Source organism: Pecten maximus, chromosome 12 (assembly GCF_902652985.1).
Source record: "Pecten maximus chromosome 12, xPecMax1.1, whole genome shotgun sequence".
NCBI classification, from domain to species: domain Eukaryota; kingdom Metazoa; phylum Mollusca; class Bivalvia; order Pectinida; family Pectinidae; genus Pecten; species Pecten maximus.
The window spans coordinates 18316895-18341915 of record NC_047026.1 but is presented as its reverse complement, the minus strand read 5'-3'; the positions used below and the strand labels follow the sequence as shown (position 1 = coordinate 18341915).

The window sequence follows — 25021 nt, the reverse complement described above, 5'->3', positions numbered from 1 at the left end:
ATTTTAAACACAAACAATTAGCGATGTCTTCACTCATAAGTGTCACATTGCAAACTTATACATAAATATCCAAGTAAATCGATTATTTGTCATTCAATCATGCATTCTCCAACCGATCGGCATTCCGTATTTATATGCACATAACGTAACCGCACGTGTCTTTAGCAGAAAAGCCTAACGACTTACGTAAGTGTGCATTGTCCTCCTTTTGCTTTATCTGTTAAACGCGATATAAGTGTTTTGTAACCGATACATAGTTTGTTTAATTAATAAAATGCTTAGGTATAATTAATGAAAAGTATTTTTATTTTGTTGTGTTTGAGGTATAAATTAACTTTTGAGCCTGACAGGCGACGATCATCACGAAGACACCGAGGACATGTAACGTTAACATATATGGTCATTATCAAGAAAACATTGATCTATTGTCAACCATGAATAATTCGAAGTCCCGCTGTTTCGAAGTTTTTCTGTTAGTCCCTTGAACTTCGAAACATCGAAGTTTGACTGTAATTGATGATTTTACAAACAAAGATCGTGATTTGTGGATGAATATGGTAAACTGTAAAACACTAGAGGAAATCAACACATAAAATGTGGGAGATATCTGTCCAGTGATTTTTGCGTCACCTATGCACGATGGAGATTGAAACCAAATCTGTAACATTTACAGCAACGGATCAAAGTTGTCTTTTTTCAATTTCTGTTGACTTTAATAAGATATTAAAGAAGAAGCTGGTTGCTACGAAGTTGAACAATACCTGGGAGGCCTGTGGTATGCTATCCAGTGAAATTTTGGTAGTGTCTTGAACAATGATATAGCCACACACACCATAGGTAGGTTTACGATCTTGGTCAACACGAGGATAGCAAACCACTATGGGTGCAGGTCAAACGCTCACCTTGGATCTTTATTTGAGGGTACATGTCGTTCAATCTACTGAATATTCTATTGCATTTCCTCACATTTAAAACAAAATTTCTGTTTGTATTATAATGCTTTATTGATTTATAATTAAACTATGAATTATATTCTAGTCCCTAAAATTAATTTTTAAATGTTTGAACTGCAGTAATATTTTTCTTTTCTTTTATATATAATGTTGATGAATATGGTCACAAGAAATACTCTTCCTCCAGAATTTTGGTGAAAAGATTTGGTCAGACTTTTTTCTTAACAAACTGATGAAACTAAATATATTTTATTTCTGTCTCACAACAGTCTGTGATCACCTGTCTATAAAGTCACCCTGTCTTATAAGACACATTTTGCAGGTCCGTAAGGGCGTTTCATTTGACTGAAAATTATTCTATTCCATACACAGTTATATTACACTGGTATTTCCATTATACATTAATTGAAACAAGTTAATATTATAAAATATATCTTCTGTCACCAGTTGTTAACAAACATGGCAGTATACTAAAATAGTAACACCAAATTAGGTAAATTTAAAAATAAAACTTTTTTTTTTAAATGAGTCTGTTGTCACATAGTTTTTCATATTAAGTCAATATATTGTAAAACTATTTTCTGTTCCGTATTTTCACTCGTTCTTTATGTACAATAAACGTAGGGTTCTTGGTGACCTTCTTGGTGAATTTGGCTCCAAGCTTTTCCTCTGCCATGGCCCTCCTTCCTTGTGATAAATACTCAGCTAACACCTGGTCAATAAGAAAAACAATTCTGATATACATGTAATTGGAAATTAAGTTTTGATAATGTAAAGAGAAAAAAAATAGATAAAAAAACAAAACATTACAGAAGCAAGTACATATGTTCATAGATAGAATAGAATTTTCTTGTCAGTGTAGCTGTGCTCTGTATTAGATTAATAATGTAGAGTATAATTATGATCTGTATTTTAATCAGATTGATTGCCATCACTTCTACATGTCCAGATTTCTAATTTTCACGACAACCAACACTTTCTACCTTTTTACGGAGTTTTTTCAAGGCCATCTCGCCTTTACTCTGTAAAACTGTAGTGATCACATCCACCCAATCAAATTTGACTCCTCTCTTAGCTGGGCTTTCTTCTTCAATCTCCTCGTCCTCCTCAATATTTGTGTTAGCAGGTATAGAATCATCAGCATTTTCTGAAGCATAAAACACATACTTTTATCAAATTGACATTGTTTTCATCTTTGAGAGTTGAAATGCTTCAGTTCAATACACGTTCAGTAACCACTAATGTTTTAATATTGTAAAGTCTTACTTAATATACAGTGTATTCTGAAATATAAGGATGATCAGTCACTAACTCCAATTAAGGATCACACTATAACAGCCCCTTGTCTATCTCCAATTAAGGATCACACTATAACAGCCCCTTGTCTATCTCCAATTAAGGAATCACACTATAACAGCCCCTTGTCTATCTCCAATTAAGGAATCACACTATAACAGCCCCTTTTCTATCTCCAATTAAGGATCACACTATAACAGCCCCTCGTCTGTCTCCAATTAAGGATCACACTATAACAGCCCCTTGTCTATCTCCAATTAAGGATCACACTATAACAGCCCCTTGTCTATCTCCAATTAAGGATCACACTATAACAGCCCCTTGTCTATCTCCAATTAAGGATCACACTATAACAGCCCCTTGTCTATCTCCAATTAAGGATCACACTATAACAGTGTCTATCTCCAATTAAGGAATCACATTATAACAGCCCCTCGTCTGTCTCCAATTAAGGATCACACTATAACAGCCCCTTGTCTATCTCCAATTAAGGATCACACTATAACAGCCCCTTGTCTATCTCCAATTAAGGATCACACTATAACAGCCCCTTGTCTATCTCCAATTAAGGATCACACTATAACAGTGTCTATCTCCAATTAAGGATCACACTATAACAGCCCCTTGTCTGTCTCCAAGGATCACACTATAACAGCCCCTTCTCTATCTTCCAGCATCAGAATCTTACCTTTATCTCTCTTTTTCTTCTTTTTAATCTTCATAGGCTTCTCTGTTTCATCACAATCCTCATCTTCCTCCTCTTCATCCCTCTTTCTTTTCTTGCTTTTTTTCTTTTTACTTTTTTCACAGTCTACACTTTCACTAGATTCACTTTTGTCTTTTTTCTCCTTTTTGTTATTTTTTTTACTTCTCTCTTCCTTCCTTTCTCTTTTACTTAATTTCCTTTCCTCATTACCTTTCTCCTCCATCTGTGGTTCAGTAATTTCGTTGGAAATCTTCATCGTTGATTGGCTCATTCCGTTTGTGTGACCATTTTCAGGAGGTTTCTTGTCTGGTTGTTTATTCTATAATATGAAAATCACAATGTACACATTATGACCTCTTCCAAGATATTTTTTACCAGATGTTAAAATTACAAAATATAAAAAATCACAATCTAAACATTTTGACCTCTTTAAAGATATCTTTTTCCAGATGTTAAAATTACAAAATATGAAAAACCACAATTTACTTACATATTGTAATGGTTACTACATGCAATGGAGTTTGAGAGATTAGAGGTTTGGCTATAATCATGAATTTAACTCTCTAATAGAATTATCATAGCATCTCATCTTGTGGCATAATACCACCACATTTGACGGGCATGTAAAAATCTGTTTATGCCTTTCTTCTGCAAAACTTTTTGAAGCCATTTGGTACCCTAATCTGAAAATAAGACTAAAATTAAAAAGACTTAAATTCTAAATTGTAAGCGAATTGCCTTGGCCTAACTTACCTGTGATGTATTTTCCATTAACAAATCCCATGCCTGGTTTATCAGGTTTGTGTTCCTGGTGTTTAAACTATTACCAACAAAATTCTGAAAGAAAAAGAAAATTTGTTTGGATAAATACTGACAAATAGGGAAAGTATGCAGCAAATACTGCTTGTAATGCACTAATGCTCTTCATTATGGAATACAGGAGATTCCAGAGGGACCTTGGTGTCCACTATTGAATGATCTTTATTGGTGCTGTGACAGACAGATCTTCTCTCTACTTTCCCCTTCATTCCTCGATCCCTCTTAATCATTTCATAACAAGGGGAAACTACATATGAAGTCTAAGAAAGGTAGAAGAACTTTCGGAGAAAAACTGATAAAAAAGTTCACTGTTAAACCTCCTGTCAGCCATTTAGATTCCCAATTAGACTCAAAATTAAATGGATACAACTAGTACCAAGGGGAATCTACTCCACAAGTTTGAGAAATATCCTTCTTGTACTTATCAAGAAATAGCAATAACAAACTCCAAGATAGCTGCAAATTTTCCTGAACTGTTTATGTTTCATATTTTTGAATTGAAGAACAATATAAACGGATTTTAAGAGAAATAATGTGAGTACAATGAAAACCTTTATATTCTTATAATGTATGTATCGTTTTCATGGAATATTATGCTGTAATGTGTTTTTTCTTTGAATTTTTTCTTTGATCTGTAATCATGTACAATATTGTTTATTAGATAAAGGAATAATTGTTATCATGTTCAATCAATTTCTTTGTTATTATTTATTGTTTATTTTCGACCATGTTATCAAGCACCTGTTCGGCATACTTGGGTATTTTGTCTCCATAACGAACACGGATAAGTTGAACCATCGGATAAGTCAAATATTTTGCTTGGTCCCATCGACTTCGACTTATCCAAGTTTTGCTGTACTTCTCATGAAATAGCAATAATAAATATCAAAATCCAAGATGGCTGTCTGTCAGCCATTTTGATTTTGTTTTTTGGGTCAGACTCAATTTCATATTCAAATAGGAATGGGGCCTATTATTGGACTCTGCAGACACCTGACAAAATCCCAGATTGTCTTTTAAGGCACCAGTGACCATTGTTTTGTAAAAATGTATTCAAACACAAATTTGTCAAAAAAAGTGAAGACATACCAGATGTACCATTTCTAACAAGTACAATTTTCATTTAGTAACCCTAAGTTGATGCGGATTCATGCCCCTAGCATCCAGCTCAAATAATTACAACTATTTTCTTAAAGGAGAATGTATGTTTTAAAAGCAAAACTACATCAGCCATTTATACCTCAAACTTGGCTCGTTTCCTGGGAATGTTTGGGTAATCCTTCATCCTCTCCAGTAAGCCTTTCAGCTGGGCATTAGCATAACATTTGTCTATGGCATCCTGAACTTGCTGTAACAAAATAAAAATATCATTAAAAGAGGGATTCAGAGGCATTGGTTTTGTCCACATGGTTTGTGTTGTTAGCCCCGTGAACAGGTCATTTTGAGACGGGGTCTCCTTGTATTAGTTGGTGACTGCTTCACTTAACAACATACAGGAGGCCCGCCCCATGCCATGCAGAGCAATTAGGGTAAAGTGTCTTGGCCGACAGCACAGACCAGCTTGTTTCTCAGCTTCCCAATGAACACAAACTGACATGGGAAGGGAGCACTCTAACTGACCGAGCTATCACGGTCTTCCACATTCACATATATACATTATTATGTACATGTATATATAGCAAATAAGGCCAATGTTTTTGTTCTGGTGTATCCTTCCAGTACATTTCAAAACAGAACACAAATAATAAAAGAACCATGTCTTTTCGAATTTTAGAGATTATTTCAACATTCTGTAAAAGCGTAAAATTTTGTTAAAGATTAACATTTTGATTATATTGTGGTTTTAGAATAGTTCTAATGTGTGCTGATAGATGGTGTTTTGCTTTTAAACCCACATTAAACAAATGTCAGCCACGTGATCTTGAAAGTAGGTCAAAGTCATACATTTGAATAAACTTGGTAGCCCTTCATACCAAGATGCTACTGGCCCAATATCAGGTCTCTGGGGCACTATTTTTTGAGAAGAAGTTGTTTAAAGATTTTAGCCTATTTTACCCCTGTGACCTCGAATGTAAGTTCAGGTCATTCATTTGAAAAAGAACTTGGTAGCTCTCCATCCTAGCATGCTACAGATCTAATACCAACTCCTTGGGTATCTTGGTTATTGAGAAGAAGTCATTTAAAGGTTTAAGCATATTTGACCCCAGTGACCTTAAATGTATGTCAAGGTCATTTATTTCAACAAACTTGGTAGCCCTTCCACCAAGCATACCACAGGACCAATTGAGAAGAAGTTGTTTAAAAGAAAAACTGGTGGCTGGACGGCTGGCTGGATGCCGCACCACGGCATAAACTCACTCATTTTGAGCAGGTGGGCTAGAAATTGCTCTTCATGAAAGGTAAGAAGAATTGACCTCTGTTATGTACCAATATTGTTCCAGTTTTGCCCATAAACCAATTTGTAAGTCAATTGGATTAGCAATGAAGATACTTCATGTATCATAAATTACTAAATTCTTAAAATCTGGGGGTTTTAAACCCAAAATAATTAAAATTCATAAAATCTGGGGTTTTTAAACCCAAAATAATTAAAATTTATGTAATCTGTAGCGTGAATGGAGATGTCTACAATGCCATTTTATTCTGGGTTCCGTTTGAAATAACACTGAAACTTCATGAGAGACTGAGGTAAACATAAATATTTAACATCCATATTTCCAGCATCCCTAATTTCCAGAGTCACTTCACCATAAACTCTACATGATATTCTGTAAAATGAAGGGTGTGTTGAGATGTTCACTTTTTTACTCAATTTACATATCAAGTTTGGTTGAAGTTTCACTTTTACTTTTTGGGCAATGGATCTAAATACAAAATGTTGGTGATCCTGTCACCAGAAAAGCCTCTCACAAATTCATTGCAGGCAAGACAAAAAGATTTTGTGGTATGTCAGTATAAACTTATTCTACAGAATATCATAAACATGTAGGTAATCATTGCAAATCGAGGAGGTAATGAACATCTATCTATTAATTACAAATAGTACTGTTAATTATATTGACATGCCTCTGAGTTGACAACACCTCCAGCTAACCATGAGTCATGAGTATCTTTAAGAGTTACTGACAGACTACTCTAGGTTTATGGTATCTAAATATTGAGTGTTATGGATTTGATTACCGTAAATATTCGGGTATAGTGCGCACTCGCGTATAGTGCGCAGGTACGTTTTTGAGGTTCATTTTCAAAAAAAAAAAAAATTAACAATTTTTTTTTTTTAATTTTCAACTGAGCGGTAGATGAATTCTAAAGCATAAGATGATAGGAATTTGTAACTTATGAAAGCTTATTTACAATGTACCACATTTAATTGGAATCACCGGTGAGATTTGACACATTGGATTGACAGGTTGTTTACATTATACCGCCACAGGCCTAGTCAGCTTGCAAATTGTAGCGGTCCCATCTAGGTCCCATCTACGCTGTTGTACCAACAAAATAATTAATCCTACCCTCAATTACCTTGTGATTTTCACGCAGGTATGATCTCGTGTGGTATATGTCAACGAACATACAAAGCTAATTAAGCTCAATTATAACAAGATTGACTAGTAAGCTGACTGCTACGTAATGTAACACAGGCTGCCATTTTGTATACAGTACGGAAACAAGTCTGCAGTCGTCGTGCTGGTCACAACTTTTATATCAATGAATTAACATGTGTAATGGATAAATCTACAGTGCAGACAATAAATAAGAGTACCCCGGTAGTTTTCACAGTCAGATCGTATTTTATATGGCCAGTTGGTCAGTGACTGCCGCATGAGATCAAGGCATTAGTGTTACCCTTGCCTAATTGCGCATGCGTGCTGTTACAGCTTCCGTAAATAAACAAGTTGAACGTTATCAGTTTCTGGCAGCACTCTGGATTAATAAGATGATTAATTTAGAAGTATGAAATAACTAAGTACTGCTATATCATTTCAAGTTTTGTTTGATGTTAATTGAGATGTTATACATCGTTTTGGACCTGAATACGGGAACATGCTCAAGTGAGATCGTATGTGTACGGAACATGTGGCTCACGATCGACTTAGATAAATCCACGTAATTGCTGATAAATACACAATTTCAAGGAATTAAACATTAAAATAACTATTTATTTCTTTGATTATTTGTTAACTATTACTTTCTTAATGCTTTATATATGTTTTATATATATATATATATATATATATATATAAGTATTAAATCAATCCTGCTTTGAAAGGAAACGATCACAAATCTCGGTCAAATCACATTCATTCTGACTGGGAAAAGGCTTGTACTTGCGTATAGTGCGCAGTGGTCTTTTTCACTTGTCAATTTTTGAAAAAAAGTGCGCACTATACGCGAATATTTACGGTAATCTATATAGACCGATTAATTTAGAAAAGAAAAAATCTCATCTGGAACTTTTGATTACCTGTGTTTTCTTTATTGACTAGATATGTTAAAACTTGTTTATTGGTAATCCAACCAAATATGAAATACTGAATCCATGAAATATAATATATACCTGTACATATTAACCTGCATTTTGTCATTAACTAAACAAGTTAAAACATAGTAATATGAAATTCATGAAATAAAATCCAAATGAATATGTTTTCATACATAAACCACCAAACTGAGGTCCAATGAAATTACATACTTTTCAGGACTTAAAGTGGATATTTTTACCAGGTGGCCTATTTGGCTTCCAAGTCAAAAATCTAGACGCCAATTAGAAAAGTTAGTCGCCAAAGTACCCATGTTGTTTGAACTTTAAAAAAAAATCTATTAATTCTTTCGTTCAGTATAACATCTCTGTGTAACTTTTTCAATTATGAACATCATTTTAGAATTGACTGCAACCTTTGAAAGATTAACCAAATCGCAAATTTACAAAATTTTTTAGTGGCCATGCAGGCGCCTTATAGGTCAATAACTGGTCACCAATGGTGAATCTAAGGTGCCATGGCCACTAAAACAGGCGCCACTTTGAGCCCTGCTTTTACAGTAAATCATCAGCATAAGAAACCAGAACTGACATTGTATTTCATGGTTCCATCAAATCAAACAAACAAACTATATTTTCACATTGGATGTTATAAAAAGCATAATTTAGTCTATGCAGTATCAAAAATGAAACCATAAAGAAAAAAAACAAAAGTGTAGAGTGGGTGTTAGAGTTAATCTCTTCACCATTATTGCCTTCCATCTTCCTAAACAGAGTTGATCAAGGGAAAACCAACAATAACCCAAGTCCTTATGGAGGCCCTTACGCCCTTACAGGTGCAGGGCTGGTAAGGCCAGAGTTACCTGTAGCCACAGTTCCTGTTTTGCGTCCCCTTTATTGGCGTTGGCTTTAGGTTTGTAGTTTTTACCCGAGTATTTCTCCTCCTCGCTGATACACTTGGTGTGATTCTGGTAGTCATTACCCCTATAAAATCAACAAATCAATATATATAGTTAGGTAGGATTGGTAAGAATGTCACTTTTATAGATATTGATCACAAGACTAGGCTGATTCAGCAGCATGATGTCAAAGTTTTATTATTATCATTATAAGAGTTATCTCTATTGATCGTGATTTAATCGTGTTCAAGGGAGATAACTCTTTGTGAGAAAGATTTTTCATCTTTGCGGGTTGTATTGATGATAAATAGCAATAGTACTTTAAATGTTAGTTACCAGAAATCCTTTCCACAGTCGACACATGACACAACCTCACAACGACGACACTTTCCCAGATAGTGACTCTCAACCTGGTTCTTCTTCAGTGAATCCCCGCAGGCATTACAGGTAAATACCACCATTTTACTGTGAGAAAGCAGCATACGAGAATATTGTTCAGTTACATTATGTAAAAGATACAGATAATAAAGTATATGCTTAAATTTTTTATGGACCTTCCCCTTCTAGTCTCGATGTAATACGATAGAAAATATGCAAATTACCCTGACCTCTACTCTTTATAATACACCAAATTCAGCTACCTGGTCAACAGTTGCCACTAAGAGCAAGTGTACGTAATTTCGCACAGTGCGTAAATTGGCACACCTGACAAGTTTTTTTGCATTTTTCCTCCTATAGTGACCGAGGACTGTGCTTTTTTGTTTATATTGCCATACTTCCGTTGAAATTTTGCCATTTTAGATATATTTTAAATATATATCTTTTCTGATTAAGTTAGTTTTGAAAAAAAAAAGTCTGACTGATACTATACTCTTCCGATAAAATAGATATTAGGCTTTTAACACTAAGCATTGGTAGCCTACATTCAAATCCACTTGACATCGACAAGAATATACATTTATTTATTTATTTATTTATGGGTTTTTTTAACACTAAGCATTGGTAGCCTACATTCAATCCACTTGACATCGACAAGAATATACATTTATTTATTTATTTATTTATGGGTTTTACGTCCGCTATTACGGCCTTACGGCCTTTCAGCTGACGATATACATTTTTATCTGTCACATAAAATATATATCTTGTTTCCAGTTCGAAGTGGAATTGGAGTCAGGTTTTGAGAAAAATATAATGATCCACTAGGATTTTTTTCTTATTATTGAATTTGAAGGTGTTAATTATTAAAGATTATGATGTTTTGTTATTGTTATTTTCGCCTGAAAACGCTAACACTTATTTACCACTGAGATCTCAATCTAATTAATATGAAACAAAATGAAATACGCTACAAAATAGCGGTCTTGCAGTTCTAACTTTCTCCGTCGAAACTGGTAACATAGCCAGACTGTCACGTTGACATACACATTGTACAAGACCCACGATGTGTTGCTCCATTCGAGAGTTTTAAATTTAAAATAAATGTGCATCGTTGTTGAACAACTATTTCAAATTATTAAACTCAAGTTCAATATCTATTTAAAAAATCTCTTACTCGACGAGATATTCCTTTCAAACTTCTCTCCACATGGACCGGAAATTGCTGCTTGTCTAAAATTAGATACGAAATCTGCAAGGTTTATTTTCTCCGTCAAATGTTACACTTACAATTTCTCATAATTAGACTAGTGTTCTATATCAAAACGTCACAATCAATTCGATCGATGCTCTAAGTAACTAAGACTTTAATTCAAATCTAAATCCATGTGATTGACACGTCTCTGTTGTAACAAGCTGACCAAAACTTTAATAGAATCGACGTTTTCGACGATGACGATGATGTATCAGGCCCTGAGCACAGGGACAGTTCTAGTCTTATATTTAAAACGATAGCCAGAAATACCTATATTACGTTTCTTTCTGGCTATCTTTTTAATATAACACTAGACATGCCCCTGTGCCCTGAGCAGATAGGTCTAAAATCTACAAAAAAAAAAAAAAAAAAAAATTATAATAATTTTTCATTGCCCGTGCCGTCGTCTACTACCAGAGACCTAGATTCTATATACTAAAAATATTAGTACAGTATATAGGTCTCTGCTAAGTACTACTTAGGAACATAATCTGTTAGGCTCCCTATTTTGTTAATAAGTTTCTCTGTCACTTCTTCCCTGCTCTTCTAAAATGTTATAGATGGTGATGTAACTAACATGTTGATGATAATTAAGCACAAGGACAGCTATCCAATGATCCTATGTGATAGTTTTGAATGGCACAAACTTGTGTAATAGGCCTATATTCTGTGGCCATTTCATTGGCTGCACCAGTCAGTCATCGAATGTGGCGTCATATAGAATTTAACATTTTGACTGTCGAAATACGTTTTCTGGGTTAAGTGATAAACAGTTGGAATTCATACCAACTGTGGTTTTAATGCGTTGGGAATTCTGTGCCATGGTCTCCAACCTCTCCCGCACCTCTCCCAGCGCAACACGACAAAGTCATGGCCATCCCCTGCGTAGCATGTGAACATTAACAGGGAATGGTGTCAGTTGTAGCGCGAGAACATTACCGTATACAGTATATATGGTACTTAAACTGTAGAACGTGTCTGTATGTGGTATATACAAATTATCAAGGTTACAAACATTGACCGTGAAACGGATTGTCAGAGTTCAGGGCTAACATGTAACAACCAACATCACTATTAGAATTTTAAAAAACAAACAAAAAAACAAAACAAAAAAACCGAAACTTGCATGCAAAATATAGAAGACATGTTTAATCATTTATTCCCTTTATATTTAAAAGAAAGAAAGAAATTCTTATCATTAATTTTGAAATTTTTCATCGTCGTCTCTTCTTAAAAATTTGCGGTAATATGTATATTTCATAATTTATGTTTTACATCCGAAGACGGACCATAATTTTTCGGCATAGCCGTCTAATTTTGTTTTGGCACCGGATATGACGCGACAGGTGGCGTTTCTGGTCAAGATGAAGTATGTGATTGGTCAATGTAGCGGTCAATACAAAATGCAGATATACAGTTAAAAACGAAACAAAGTAAAAGGGACCTCACGGTAAACCAATATTTATTTTGTAATTTTTATCATATTATTGGGTATATCTTTTTAAAAAATAACCTTCTGAACAATAACCATTCGAATTTGATGATGTATGTACATAAAATAGTTCCACAAACTCGGTAATATCAGAGACCTATATACTAGTATATAGGTCTCTGGTAATATTCACACAAACTCCATAATAGTTCCACAAACTCGGTAATATTTATACAGTCTGTACCAGTACATCGCTACTGTCACTATACTATATGAAAAGTGTTTACACTTATTTACACATAAATATGTGTGCCGTAATATATACAGAACGTGTTAATATCGTTATCCAACTAACCCAGATGGAATATAGATATCGCCTTGTAAACTATCGTGTGTTTGTGTTGCCACGATTTCAAAACAGTCGCGTAATGATTTAAGAATAATTTCCGCGTTAGATTTAGAGGGGGATTCCCAACTAAATCGAGTGGTCAAGCTGGACATAGGGATTGACTGTCAACATTGGAACAGCATAGAAACATAACTGGAAAGGAACAAAACGCGTACATTCAGTGAAAATTGCACCGTTTTTACCGTGATGTCCCTTTTAAATTGAATTCAAGCTGAATAAGTGGATGCATCTGTTCAAATGACACATTTGCAGTCTTATTATCACCAAATAATTCAAACTGATATAATTTTGTTATCCGTGATGAAACTGCGCATTTATTAATTACAGTGTAGTTCGTTAATTTAAATTTCACCAGTAGTTTTACATTATAACCACCAGCGTTAAAACTATGCCGTTTATCTTTTTTGAAGATATTTCTTGTTTAAACTTGTGTCTGATCCCATTTGTACGAAAGCCAGTTTCGCGATATAACGCGTTAGTTTCGCGTTATTACGCGAAAGCTTCGCGAAAAAAAATATATTATTTTCTTCTACGAAAATGGTCCCAACCGGCTTTCGTACTACGAAAGCCGGTTGGGACCATTTTTGTAGAAGAAAGTTTAAAAAAATTCGCGTTATTACGCGAAACTAACGCGTTATATCGCGAAACTTTCGCGTAATTACGCGAAACTAACGCGTTATTACGCGAAACTTTCGCGTTATTACGCGAATTTTTTTTTATTTTTTTCTACGAAAATGGTCCCAACCGGCTTTCGTACGAAAGGGTTACAAATAAAAAAAAAAATCAAATATCGTCAGGCGAGCATTTCAATTTGGATCGAGTATGCAACATTTCTGGTCCTCTTTAAATGCCTGTTGTGCGAGGTACGAATTGAAGTAGACTTATTGGAAAGCGCGTAATGCTAGTCATCAACATCGCAAAAGAAAAAGCTTAAAAATACCTTTCGTGAAGTAAATCTTTGCAGGAATCTTCCAGAGAATGATAAGTGTTTCAGCAAAACTTGAATCAATAGATAAACCAAATAAATCAATAATGAAAATTAAAAATGAATAAATAAATAAATAAATAAATTAATTAATTAATGAATTAAATAAGTTACGTATGTTTCGAGTTCAGTATATATATGAACTCTATCACCATCTGTATTCGAATTTTATTTTTACTGCATTATAAATACAAATAGAAAAGGAGTTATTCATACAGAACGGTGTGTTATCATTATGTTTATAAATTATAGAAATATTTTCTGCTTAAGATTTTTGTAAAGAAAATCTCTTTGTGAGGATAATTTGGATATATTAGTAGACAAAGAAATTCTATTTTGTATACAGAGAAATTGTAACCAAAGATTGATTTAGAAACTATAACTAAGATGGAAAAGTAAATGAATTTCGAAAGTTGAACCTACTTTAATCATCAGGGATCGACGTGCTGTAAAAGGCAGAATATTTGGGAAGAAAAGAATCGAATACACGTACATTTTTTTTACTTACAAGCATGTTCATTATTAAGGTGTTGGAAGAAATGTCCCTCGTTCAGAATCGCTGAGATGTTCACTTAATTTAGACTTGCCAGGGTAAGCGAATTTTTAAAATAGATAGATATAATCATTTTCGATTGTTTTAAACATACTGCTCTTCTTTAAATTTTCGGACGCATGTCTTGTGTAATATTTTAAAGTCGAATATTGCTCAAGAATTTCTAAATATATAATTGTCAACTTTCAAGTTCATGTGGCCCATTGCAAAAAAAAAAAGCTACACAAACAAAATAGAATCAATCCACAGAAGAGGCGATACTGGTACACAACTACAACTACAAAGAAAGTGTCACATCCATGCTAAATATGGCGCGGGAAGGATGTCATAATTAAATATTTTCGCCTAGGCAAAATTATTTTTGCCTGGGCAGAAATCGAATTTTGCCTAGGCATAATTCGATTTTTGTCTAGGCAAAAATATTTCTACCTAAAATAATTTTGCATATGCAAAATTCAATTTCTGCCTAGGCAAATTAGATTTTTGCCTAGGCAATAATCGAATATTGCCTAGGCTTAAATATTTTTGCCTAAGCAATATTCGATTTTTGCCTAGGCAGAAATAAGCCTAGGCAAAAATATTTAATTATGACATCCTTCCCGCGCCATAGCTAAACAACCTAAAATGGACATTCCTTCAATCCGTCGCAGAAATCTATACTGTAACCTCCCTAACAATGCTATACAAAATCTTCCAAAACCTTGTCTTTCTTTGTATGTACTGTTCTGGAACCTACTGTCTCCATACATAACAAGATAGGGCTACAAAAACGTGATGTATTATGTCACTTTGTTTTTATTTTATAGCTTTAAAAAACAAAACAAAAACGTAAGCTTTTAATCACGAACCTCTCGACAGTGCGTTGCTGTCATTCACCCATCAGTATACACTATATATTACAATGAAGGCAATGCTATTCCATTATACTGTCATTTGTTGGTTTGTCTCGTAGATGCATTTTCCTAGTAGACACATGTCTTTAACATTTTATGTACACTGACTCAATAAATGATTGACTTTGAACACAGCTTTTTTTCTGAATGATATCTTTCGATAGGGTCCTGGGTAGAACTATTTTTCATTTTAGAAGAAATGGACATTGTCAGTAGTCGTGGGTTTTACCTTATATGTTTATTTACTTTCCTGTATTTTCTATATTTACAGTTTAACGTACTGAATGGCTGACTTACTAGTGAACAGATCTCTTATCGAGAGAAGTCTGATATAAAATGATAATTCTATTATGTAAGAGTTATCGCCCTTGCAGCACTAATCGATCCGACGATGAGGTTTATTTTGACCAATGAGAATTGACGTCTCTCTCATTTTCCGAATCGGATCGCCATATTGCTTCTTCCTATACCACACCCAGGCGAGCCGATTAGGAGGATAGTGGACTCAAAATAGGGTCTAATATTGACCCTTTTTGTAGCCCATTACCTCAAAAAAGCCAAATGGAACTAGAAAATATTGTTGCAAACACCGTCTACATCAAAGCCAGGGAAGGTGAGATATTTTAATTGTTCGTAGTTACACTCACGAGTTTTCTCATCTCGAAATGCATTTGACGTTTCGTCTGTTTTGCTGCACTCGGCTGCATGGTTGCAGCAAATTCCGTGCAATGCCTACGTAACACTTCCGTGTTGTTATTAGTTGGAAAATTTCATACTGTTTTCGGTCATGGGAGTCCGATTTGTTTTGTTTATACAGCGTGTGTATTGCATTGTGTATTGGATCCCCCTTTCTTTTGCCCCAGCATCCCTGTCAGATTTCGGATCTGTGATATATTTTTTTCATTGATAATCAACGTTGTTAAATATTATGTGATATATGTCAGGAAATCAGTGCGTCTCATTATATTTCCGAAGTTAATTCGTTATTTTGATTTGGAGATATTTGACCTAGTTATTGGAATACCGGATAATGAACTTGGTACGAGGTACTTGGATGTCATGCATCCGAATGAGGCCTCCGAAGGGGTATATATCAGCAATCTTACTACCAGAATATAATCATGACAAAATACAAACATGCATGTCTTATCACTCTTGTGTTGTTTCATTTTTTTTAAAAGTCTGTATGACATTTTTCACTTTGTCATCATTTTAGAAATTGAAATTAAATCAATTTGAATTAGCATTACTGGAATAGGAAGCATTCTTTGTGAGATATTGCCTTTACTATTGCTAATACAGTACTGTAGTATTATCAAAAGTGACTGGTTTATTTAGCTACTGCAATATATAAGATGTTTGATATCATTTGGGTAAGTTCCTGAATGTGAGATCACCTATAGAGATCTTATTTGAGCAGTAAAAGGTGTAAACATAGACCATGTGATGGATTGACCATTTTATAGGTATTTAGTATTTAAATATTTGTAATATTAATTAATGGACCAGTTTGTATCCTGATATGTATATCTTCAGGGTAGGATACCCACAGTAGTTTTCTTTTTTGTTTATCAATATCATCGGATATGATTTTAGTGTTTACATTATTTATAATAAATTTATCCCAGTTGAAAACACATGGTGGAATGCTAACTTGAATTAATGAAATGAGTAAATCAGACTTTGGATATTTTACTAAGTTTCCTTGTATTTCTGTCAAAAAAAAGAAAACTGACAAATAATATGACTTATAGATCTCTCAGAATTCAGAAATGGCTGAAATTGGTTACCATATCTGATGTGTATCAGTAAAATTGACCCATTTAGGTCTCTGAATTTACCAATTATGGTTGCAGAAGATTTTATTGATTGTTCAAAACCAAATTAAGGATGAAAAGCTAATTTCTTCTTTAGATATAAATCTGAATTGAATGAATTCTGACTTCTGGGGTTCAAGGTAAGGAAGAAGGAAGCAAACTTTTAGATAAGGCATTTGAAAATATGTCACAAAGTAATTTGAAGTACATGTATTAATGGTAATTTGTTTATTTTGGAATGATTTTATTATATTCTGATCATTATGAGAATTATCTTTTGTAGTTAGAATGCCAAAGAAAATGTAATTGACATTCCTCAAGATCTATGGCAGATGTAGTTGATATTTTAATTGCTCAATAGTATAGTCACTTTGTGTATGTGTTTCTAGAGTCCCAAGGGGAAATATCAGTCATCTGATAATATAATAAACCTTTCACAGAAACGTTGCAGGGTTAGAGCAGCTGGCTTGCAAAATTTACAGATTTTCTGTTGAATTTGATGTTAAACAGAAACTAACATTAGTGACTTGTGAGTGATCACCAGACAGACATAAAATTTTGTACTGCTAGCCCAGGAGACCAACACTCAAATACATATTTTGGCTGTTAAGACTTTGATGTATTGATTTTGGATCTTAATTAACACATGAAACAAACAAACCATCTCTGTCCAAATAATAAAGTTTTTATGTCATGGCGCATGGTCCGTCTGTCATCCGTCTATCATCTGTTGTGGTGTTCTGATTAATCAAGTTGGACGAGTATCACTTGTGTGAGTGTTTGACCAATTAATTGAGTAAGAAATCTGTAATCAAGTTTCATCAGAAATGCCTGACATGATGAACCAAAGGATATTAGGTGATTGGTATATCATGTGAGAAAAACTGATCACAATCAATCGCTTGATCATGGTTTTAGAATGCAAGCATCTAGATGACTGGTACGATGCAGTAAGCACTACAAAGTAAAAAAAATTTAAATATCAAATAAAGATAATTAAAATTATCAAATGGATTGACAAAAATGCTGACAGATCAGGAAATTTTAACCGATTCTCATCACTAATCATCCATCAACGTTTCTTTTAAATCATCAGTAGTCATGAACGAATGAATGGATTTTGAACAAATTTGGTTAAAACCATCCTATGGGAAGAGAAACAAATTTGCATAAATGGTGACTAGACCCCTCTGGGGCCGCAGAGGCAGATGATCACTGAAATATCCAAGTGAGCAATGCAGGTCCCTTAGGCCTCTTGTTTGAAAATGATGAACTGGTAAAAGACTTTTACATACAAAGAATTGTGCGGGTTGTGATCCAAAAAAAAAACCAAACTCATTTCTAGATCAAGATATGGAGAAATATGCAAGCAGGAGGTATTGAAATGAGTTAATCTGGACTATTTCACTACATATACATGCAGTAGTATTATCCGTAGACTCATTAGCCCCTTCTGGTGAGAACCAGTTCTGGTAGTCAGGTGACACAGTGGTAACACATTTACCTTTTGTCTAGGCGGCCAGGGTTTGATTCCCCAATTGGACGTGAAGAGGTATTGGGTCACTAAATGTTGTAAAATAAACAAAGTTTAGAACCAGTAGAGCAATAAAGGGTATTGTCGTCAGGGGGTAGTCATCATAATTTTTTTAACTATTTTTCAAATATTTCAATAATTGATGCAATCAAGTTAGTGTAGTTTTCTTAAAACGAATACATTGATTTTGACCTTATTTTCAATGAGAAGAAGTTTCTAAACAGATTATATTGACGCTAAAATATTTTAATAATCCTCACGTCATACTTTTCTGATGTAATTACATCACTTAATATGGTAAAGTGCATTGTCTTTCTCCTACCAATATCCAAATCTCGAAGCAATCATTGGAATGTTCATGACATATGTGAAGTTCTGCAGTGTCTGCTAAGTTGATCCTCGTTCTGTATACATCCGGTTTCTTCAATACTGTTAATGGGCCTGAAAATAAATGCTGCAATTTGGTACAACGAGGCAGTTATCATCAGTTTTACTTAATCAAAATAAGTAACCAAGTCTATTAGATAACCCAATTGTTTGTCCTAAATTTAAGTTGTAATTTTAAAAGATCAAACTATTTGATTAGTATCTTTCATGTTTTTAAGTGATATTTACCAGGGTATAGATACTGTAATTGTATTATCATACGTAACACTGATGCTGATGAGTTTCTTGATGAAAACTCGGGAGTCATGTGCATAAACCCAAAACATTTTTGCCAACAATATTTTCCAGATGGTATATCAATGTATGTTTTTCAATCCTAGACACAATATTTTTATGTTTTTTACAAGAAGCATTTCAATACTCATGAAAATATTGACCAGAAATTATACAAATACAAATGTACCACTTGAAATGTATCCTTATATGACCATTGCCATTCATGATGGCAGCTACGTCAATAAGAATGTAATAAAGCAACATGTTTGACCATAGTGTTCTGGTAGTTAGGTCTGTATACGATCTAGACTAGTCTAGTATATATGTATTTAAAATTAGAGGGCTATTGGGATAAAAATACATCTTTGAAAATTTGACAGCCGAACTTACATTTATGTCCCATCTCCAGCCGAATAGTGACCATAGCTTAAAATGTGAACTTTTATTTATTTGACAACAATTGTGAAACAAGTTATACAAACTTATATCAATCACGCTTGTTGGCCAGGATGGAAGTGCGCGGGGGTGGGGGTCTCACTGTGGGAGGAAACTGGACTACCAGGGGGAAAACCCACGTGGTCCGGCAGCTGACCCCATACCTTTTCACGTCCGATCGGGGAATCGAACCCCGGGCACCTACGTGAAGGGCAAGTGTGTTACCACTCGACCACCATAACTGTTGATAGCATGCATGTTAATACAAAACCAAACCGAATATTGAACGGTTATCAATGCTCAACTCATTTTCACTCCTTGCTCTATAAAGGAATTTAGACATTTTTGAAAGCTCTTCGAACACAATTTTGGATCAATGTTTGTATGATTAACATCTTTCCAAATAATGTAATCATACAAAATGGATGAGTTTTAATTCTTTTCCAGAACATCTCGAACAGACCTGTAAATTGTTAACATTTGATTTTTGAAACTTAAATATGGTACACAATACTTATTTCAGGTGATCATGAGTTTTTAGTTGAGATTTAGTGGCTACTGTGAGTCAGGCTCTTTTTTTTTCCCCTTTTAAATATGAACAAGTCTTGCTGGAAAAACATGAAGTGATTTGGAAATAAAAAAAATTTGGGTGAGAAATAAAAACCCCATTATAGTATCCTTTGTATTGAGGTTTTATACTGTGTTCAGTCATCAATCTACTTATTATTTTAATGAGTCCCTTTCTAGCTGCATTGCAAAAAAACAACGCAACGTTAAATTGACCTTTTTCTAGAAATTCTGCGAGTCCCATAAACATTATTTGGGTACAGGACCCTGGACTCACATGTAGAATTATCACTATGTGTTTAAAAAAGGTGGATGTCAAACACCAGGTTTCTCTAGAAGAGTGAAAATGTAGGATGCAAGAATTTGTATCCCAAAAATCACTGATGGTAAGATAAAGATTCATATGAACACCTGTCCTCAGATTAGTTGTCCTTTCCGGGGGATCCTCTGTCACATTACTGTGACATCTCGCAGTTTGTGGTAATGTTTGCTTGGGTTAACTATATCTCCTAACAAAATTGATTGAAGGCGATGTTTTGTTATGACATTTAGTTCTCAGGTTTGTTTATTGATATGGTAGATTTCATTTCAATATGTTTTAGCTTACATGCAAGTATCTATTTCAAACAGACTGTTGCCATCCGTGTATTGCCTGCAGCACTAAGTGGGTGCTTGTAATTGTTTGATAGATTTTGGGAGATGGAAGATTGTATGTCGCTGGAAACATGCGAGATGTGTTCTTTCCTGTATTTCAAAGAAATTAAAAATCATGAATTTATGTGCCCTGTCTGGGGAATGATGATGGTACCTTGCCTTTTTCGTCGAACCTGAAGGGGCCGAGTGGTTAAGGTGTACCGACACTTTAACACTAGCCCTCCACCACTGGGTTGCAAGTTCGAAACCTACGTGGGGCAGTTGCCAGGTACTGACCGTAGGCCGGTGGTTTTTCTCCGGGTACTCCGGCTTTCCTCCACCTCCAAAACCTGGCACGTCCTTAAATGACCCTGGCTGTTAATAGGACGTTAAACAAAAACAAACCAAATCGTCGAACCAGTCATTTGACAGAATATTCATTGTCCTCATCTAGTGGTATATATATGTTTGTCTACATAGCCCTGTCAGGGACAGTTTGATGTTTAAATACACATGATAAATTCATCTGGCTGATGAAAACAAAATCTTGATATGGTTGGATATATGTACAAGTATGTACCAGCTGCATAGCCCTTTGTGTGGTCATCATGAAAACAACCCCTCTGGACAAAATTATATAGGACACCATATGGTGTACTTCAACGCAATTGCAGACTATGAAAAAAATTTCATTTATTCATTAAGACCAAATGGAAAACTCCAAGTAACTTTGATATTTTCTGAAAACATGTTTTTCTCGCAAATTTCAAGAAAAAGAACCCAATGATATCGGTAATAGATGTACCGGTACCACATGTATGTTATCCGAGTCTTCTGTTCTTTTCAACCCCACCCTGCTATATTTCTAAATCGGAGAGAAACCTTACTTCGGTAATTAGTTTCCTACCAGTGAAACTGGGGAACTTTAGGTTTCCCCTCTATCTTCATACCAGAGGAATATAGGTTTCCTCTTGGTCCGCCTTGTATGTATGCACGAAAGCCAAAGATTGTCAATGCTCTAGCGACTTCATTCCTTGAGGAGTTTTGATCAAATTTCTCACTATGATAAAGTACCATACTGTCTTGGACAAGTGTGAGTGTCAAGGTATTTGGGTCAAGGTCAAGGTCACTGTTACTATTTTTAGGTAGGGGACATTGCTTTCGCAATACCCAGTGTGTTCCAGATTTATAGGCAAGCAACATGAGAGATATAGGTATTGATATCTTTTAATCCGGATGGTGTCAATTTAAAATACTGTAACTTGATAGCTATCACATTCAGATTTGGTGTAAGTAACACTACAGAGAGAAGTTAATTCACCCGTGATAGCCTGACTTATGATTGTAAAATATGACTGGATGCCAGGCAGTACCACATAATAAAAATATCTGAACAAATATTTATATAAAATCATATAACTATCACATACAACTTGTACTATAGTTTACTCACACAGTGGGGAGGGAAACTGAATCATATGTACACACTATCTGGTATCTAGAACTAGTTTTTCACCTATTTCCATGTCTGGATAGGTTCATATATAAATCTGCAGCGTATATATTTACCAGGATCATGTCAAGTCCATGCATGGCCGATATATTATATATGCATATGCCCTTTGGGTTCCTGATTTCTGGAATTATGAAATAAATTAATTGATTTATACAATCAAATATTTAAGTTTGTAATAACATTTAATTGTAATGTATCATACTGCATATGATACATGTGGTCAGATTTCGAATCGATCTGATTGATTTAGACAACATCATATGCTCAACTATTTAATGGCATATGGACTCGATGTTTTTATTTATAAATATAATGGTCCAGCGTCTGAGAATATTTACTTGATGTCATGCTCAAACTATTTTCATGAATCATGAAGAGACATTGATGATATTCTGAACTGTAAATTTCAAACATTTTGAGGTGAAGAAGTTCAAATGATTATCCCTAGACAGTCTTTGTTTTTCTACAAATTTCATGGCTTTCACACCTTCTGAAAAACAGTGATTTTGGATCTTGTAAAACTTGAAAATTGTCCAAAAAAAAACAAAAACTGTAAAAAAAAAAATAAATCAAAATTTGAAAATTCAGATTGATGATATGATGTCATACAAACTGAATTAGTAAAGTTAATTCAAAATGAATTGGATTAAAACATACACTGTATTACTGATTTAAGATTAATAAGATTATGTTATGGACCCAAGGCCAAATTTTAGACATTTATGTCAGATAGCTGTCTGACCATAACAATTAACATTCAATTATAGGTTATTAATTTACAATCTCAAACCCCAGATATTTCTCAGGACCTTTTGGCCCTTTGGTTTTACATTAAAGTACATGGTGAATTGTGTAATCTTGTACAAAAATGTGTTTTGTCAAATTAATTGAAATTTGAAAGAAAGTCAAAGTACAATTATAATTAGAGATATAAAAAGCCATGTAACTACTTCAAAAGACATTTTCTTATTTTTTGAAGGCAATCATTTAAACTAAAGTAATGACAGGGTTTACCTTATTTTGTGTGTATTAGAGAATTTGGTAAGTAGTAAAATATATTAGCTGTGATATAAATATTGTTGTGCTGAGTAATTTGCCACATAGATTGCTCTAGGTCTAGATCTGTTGCAACAGAACTCAATCATACTGATTAGGGAATAGATTCCCATTTCTTGTCTGGTTATAGAGGCGACAACATGAATGATTTAATATAAACAGTACATGTTCTGTGTATTTTATGGTACTATGTAGCCTGGGAGCACAAGACATGGTACAATGTTCTCCAGGTGTATATTGAGCACCAGAGATAGATCACTTGATCCAAGGCAGGGCAAAAACTGCCCTTTCTCTCAATAAAACATGCATGTGTATTGCAGTGTTTTTTGTGGGCCATATCTACAGGTGGTATTTTGGTTGAGAAAACTTGCTGCATGGTAAACATACGTTCTGAATCATCCTTTTAACATAGTCCATGCCAATATTTTAGGTATAAATCTATGTATTTGTACAGGAAATCAAGCTGACACTAAATTTTTAATGATTTCTTAAATCAAATAACTCTTTCTCAGAAATCTGAAGGGTCAAGTTGTTATAGAAACCAAATACCGTATATTAACCTCAATCGAAAAAGTCAAATCTTGTTTTATGGAATCAAAAACATACTCTCAAGGGTCTATTAGTCCGTGATTTATACACACAAAAATATGCTTGTGTAATTTAGCATCCAGAGTCAGTATTTAAAAATTAGTTACAGTGTTTGATTTGAAATTTGAATTATATATGAACATTTACAACTTTAACAGTGTTCTCAATACAGAACTGTGACATGCTTAAAGTTGGATTAATTTTCCAAGTGTAACTGCCAAATGTTGAGTTATTTATTGATAATTACTCTATCGGGGTAGTTAACAGGTGCCTGGTAATAAGCCCACCCAGGTATATTGTAAGTCAGTAAAAACTTAAAAATTCTGACAAAGTTATTTCTTTGTCCAATAATAAGCCTACCCCATACTTGAGTCAAAGTGTATGTGGTGGCCCCCAGGCTAACATTACCAGACAAAGCATAGGTATTGACAATTTAATGTATCACCAGTTACTTGTGCAATTCAAATCACAGCTCATACATTTCACTACCTATCAAATTCTCTAGTACACACAAACTAAGGTAAACCCTGTCATTTCTTTTGTTTGAAATGATCGTCTTCAAAAACTAAGAAGGAAATGTCTTATGAAGTATATATATGTACCGTATTTGCAATATGACTCATTTGTGACAAAATTTCATATCTATACTCGTGTAATGACAATACATCATTCTAAACCTGATAATGTTATATTTCTCAAACTGCATAATGAAGTGAAATAACTGTATAAATACCCAACATGTAAGAAAATCTTAGAATGCTTAGTACATATATGTACTATTCTCATATTAAATATCTACATTTTGATCATTTTGCAAGTTGGAAGTAACCAATTTCTTAAACAGTTATATGTACACATTTTTTTGGTTCACGAGCATAAACTATGATTTTAAGCAATAAAGTTGTTGTATAATCTTAAGCAATTGTAAATTAAACAATTGCAAATTGTTGAATAATTCCATGAATTAAGGAAATTTATTCAGAGTCAGTAGATTTTTACAATAGTTTAATTGTTTACATTGTTATATATTTTACATGTTGATAGGTCTAGAAAAGGCAGATTTTAAAGGCATCTTTTACATGACTACTGATTTTGAATTAGCAGATTTTTAATGCTGAATTCACATAGCAAAGAAGGTTCATTAAATTGATATT

At 34.1% G+C, this 25021-nt stretch overlaps 2 protein-coding genes across 2 annotated transcripts in view; one reads left to right on the top strand and one right to left on the bottom strand.

Moving 5' to 3' along the window:
• Nucleotides 1–985: 985 nt before the first annotated feature.
• LOC117339871 (cell growth-regulating nucleolar protein-like) lies at nucleotides 986–10786 on the bottom strand. The gene is made up of 8 exons (XM_033901581.1): nucleotides 10709–10786; nucleotides 9490–9618; nucleotides 9118–9238; nucleotides 5015–5122; nucleotides 3709–3792; nucleotides 2938–3274; nucleotides 1937–2100; nucleotides 986–1665 (listed from the first exon to the last, which is right to left on the bottom strand). The coding sequence occupies exons 2-8, from the start codon at nucleotides 9612–9614 to the stop codon at nucleotides 1528–1530; spliced, it is 1077 nt and encodes a 358-aa protein (XP_033757472.1). The 5' UTR covers nucleotides 9615–9618; nucleotides 10709–10786; the 3' UTR covers nucleotides 986–1527.
• Nucleotides 10787–15480: 4694 nt separating this feature from the next.
• The window catches only part of LOC117339870 (G protein-coupled receptor kinase 5-like), a 71582-nt gene continuing 62041 nt past the window's right edge, over nucleotides 15481–25021 (top strand). Inside the window, exon 1 of the mRNA XM_033901580.1 lies at nucleotides 15481–15671. Within this exon, the coding sequence (XP_033757471.1) occupies nucleotides 15620–15671 (52 nt within the window). The 5' untranslated portion in view covers nucleotides 15481–15619. The remainder of the gene's footprint in view (nucleotides 15672–25021) is intronic.

Bases quoted from the DNA above. Each gene is read 5' to 3' on its own strand.
- LOC117339871 (XM_033901581.1), bottom strand. From the start codon at position 9,614: ATGGTGGTATTTACCTGTAATGCCTGCGGGGATTCACTGAAGAAGAAC. The intron at 9,239-9,489 runs GTAACTAACATT...TTGATTTTATAG, and splicing joins GACTGTGGAAAGGATTTCTG to GGGTAATGACTACCAGAATC. The intron at 3,793-5,014 runs GTATAAATGGCT...TTTTTCTTTCAG, and splicing joins GGAAACGAGCCAAGTTTGAG to AATTTTGTTGGTAATAGTTT.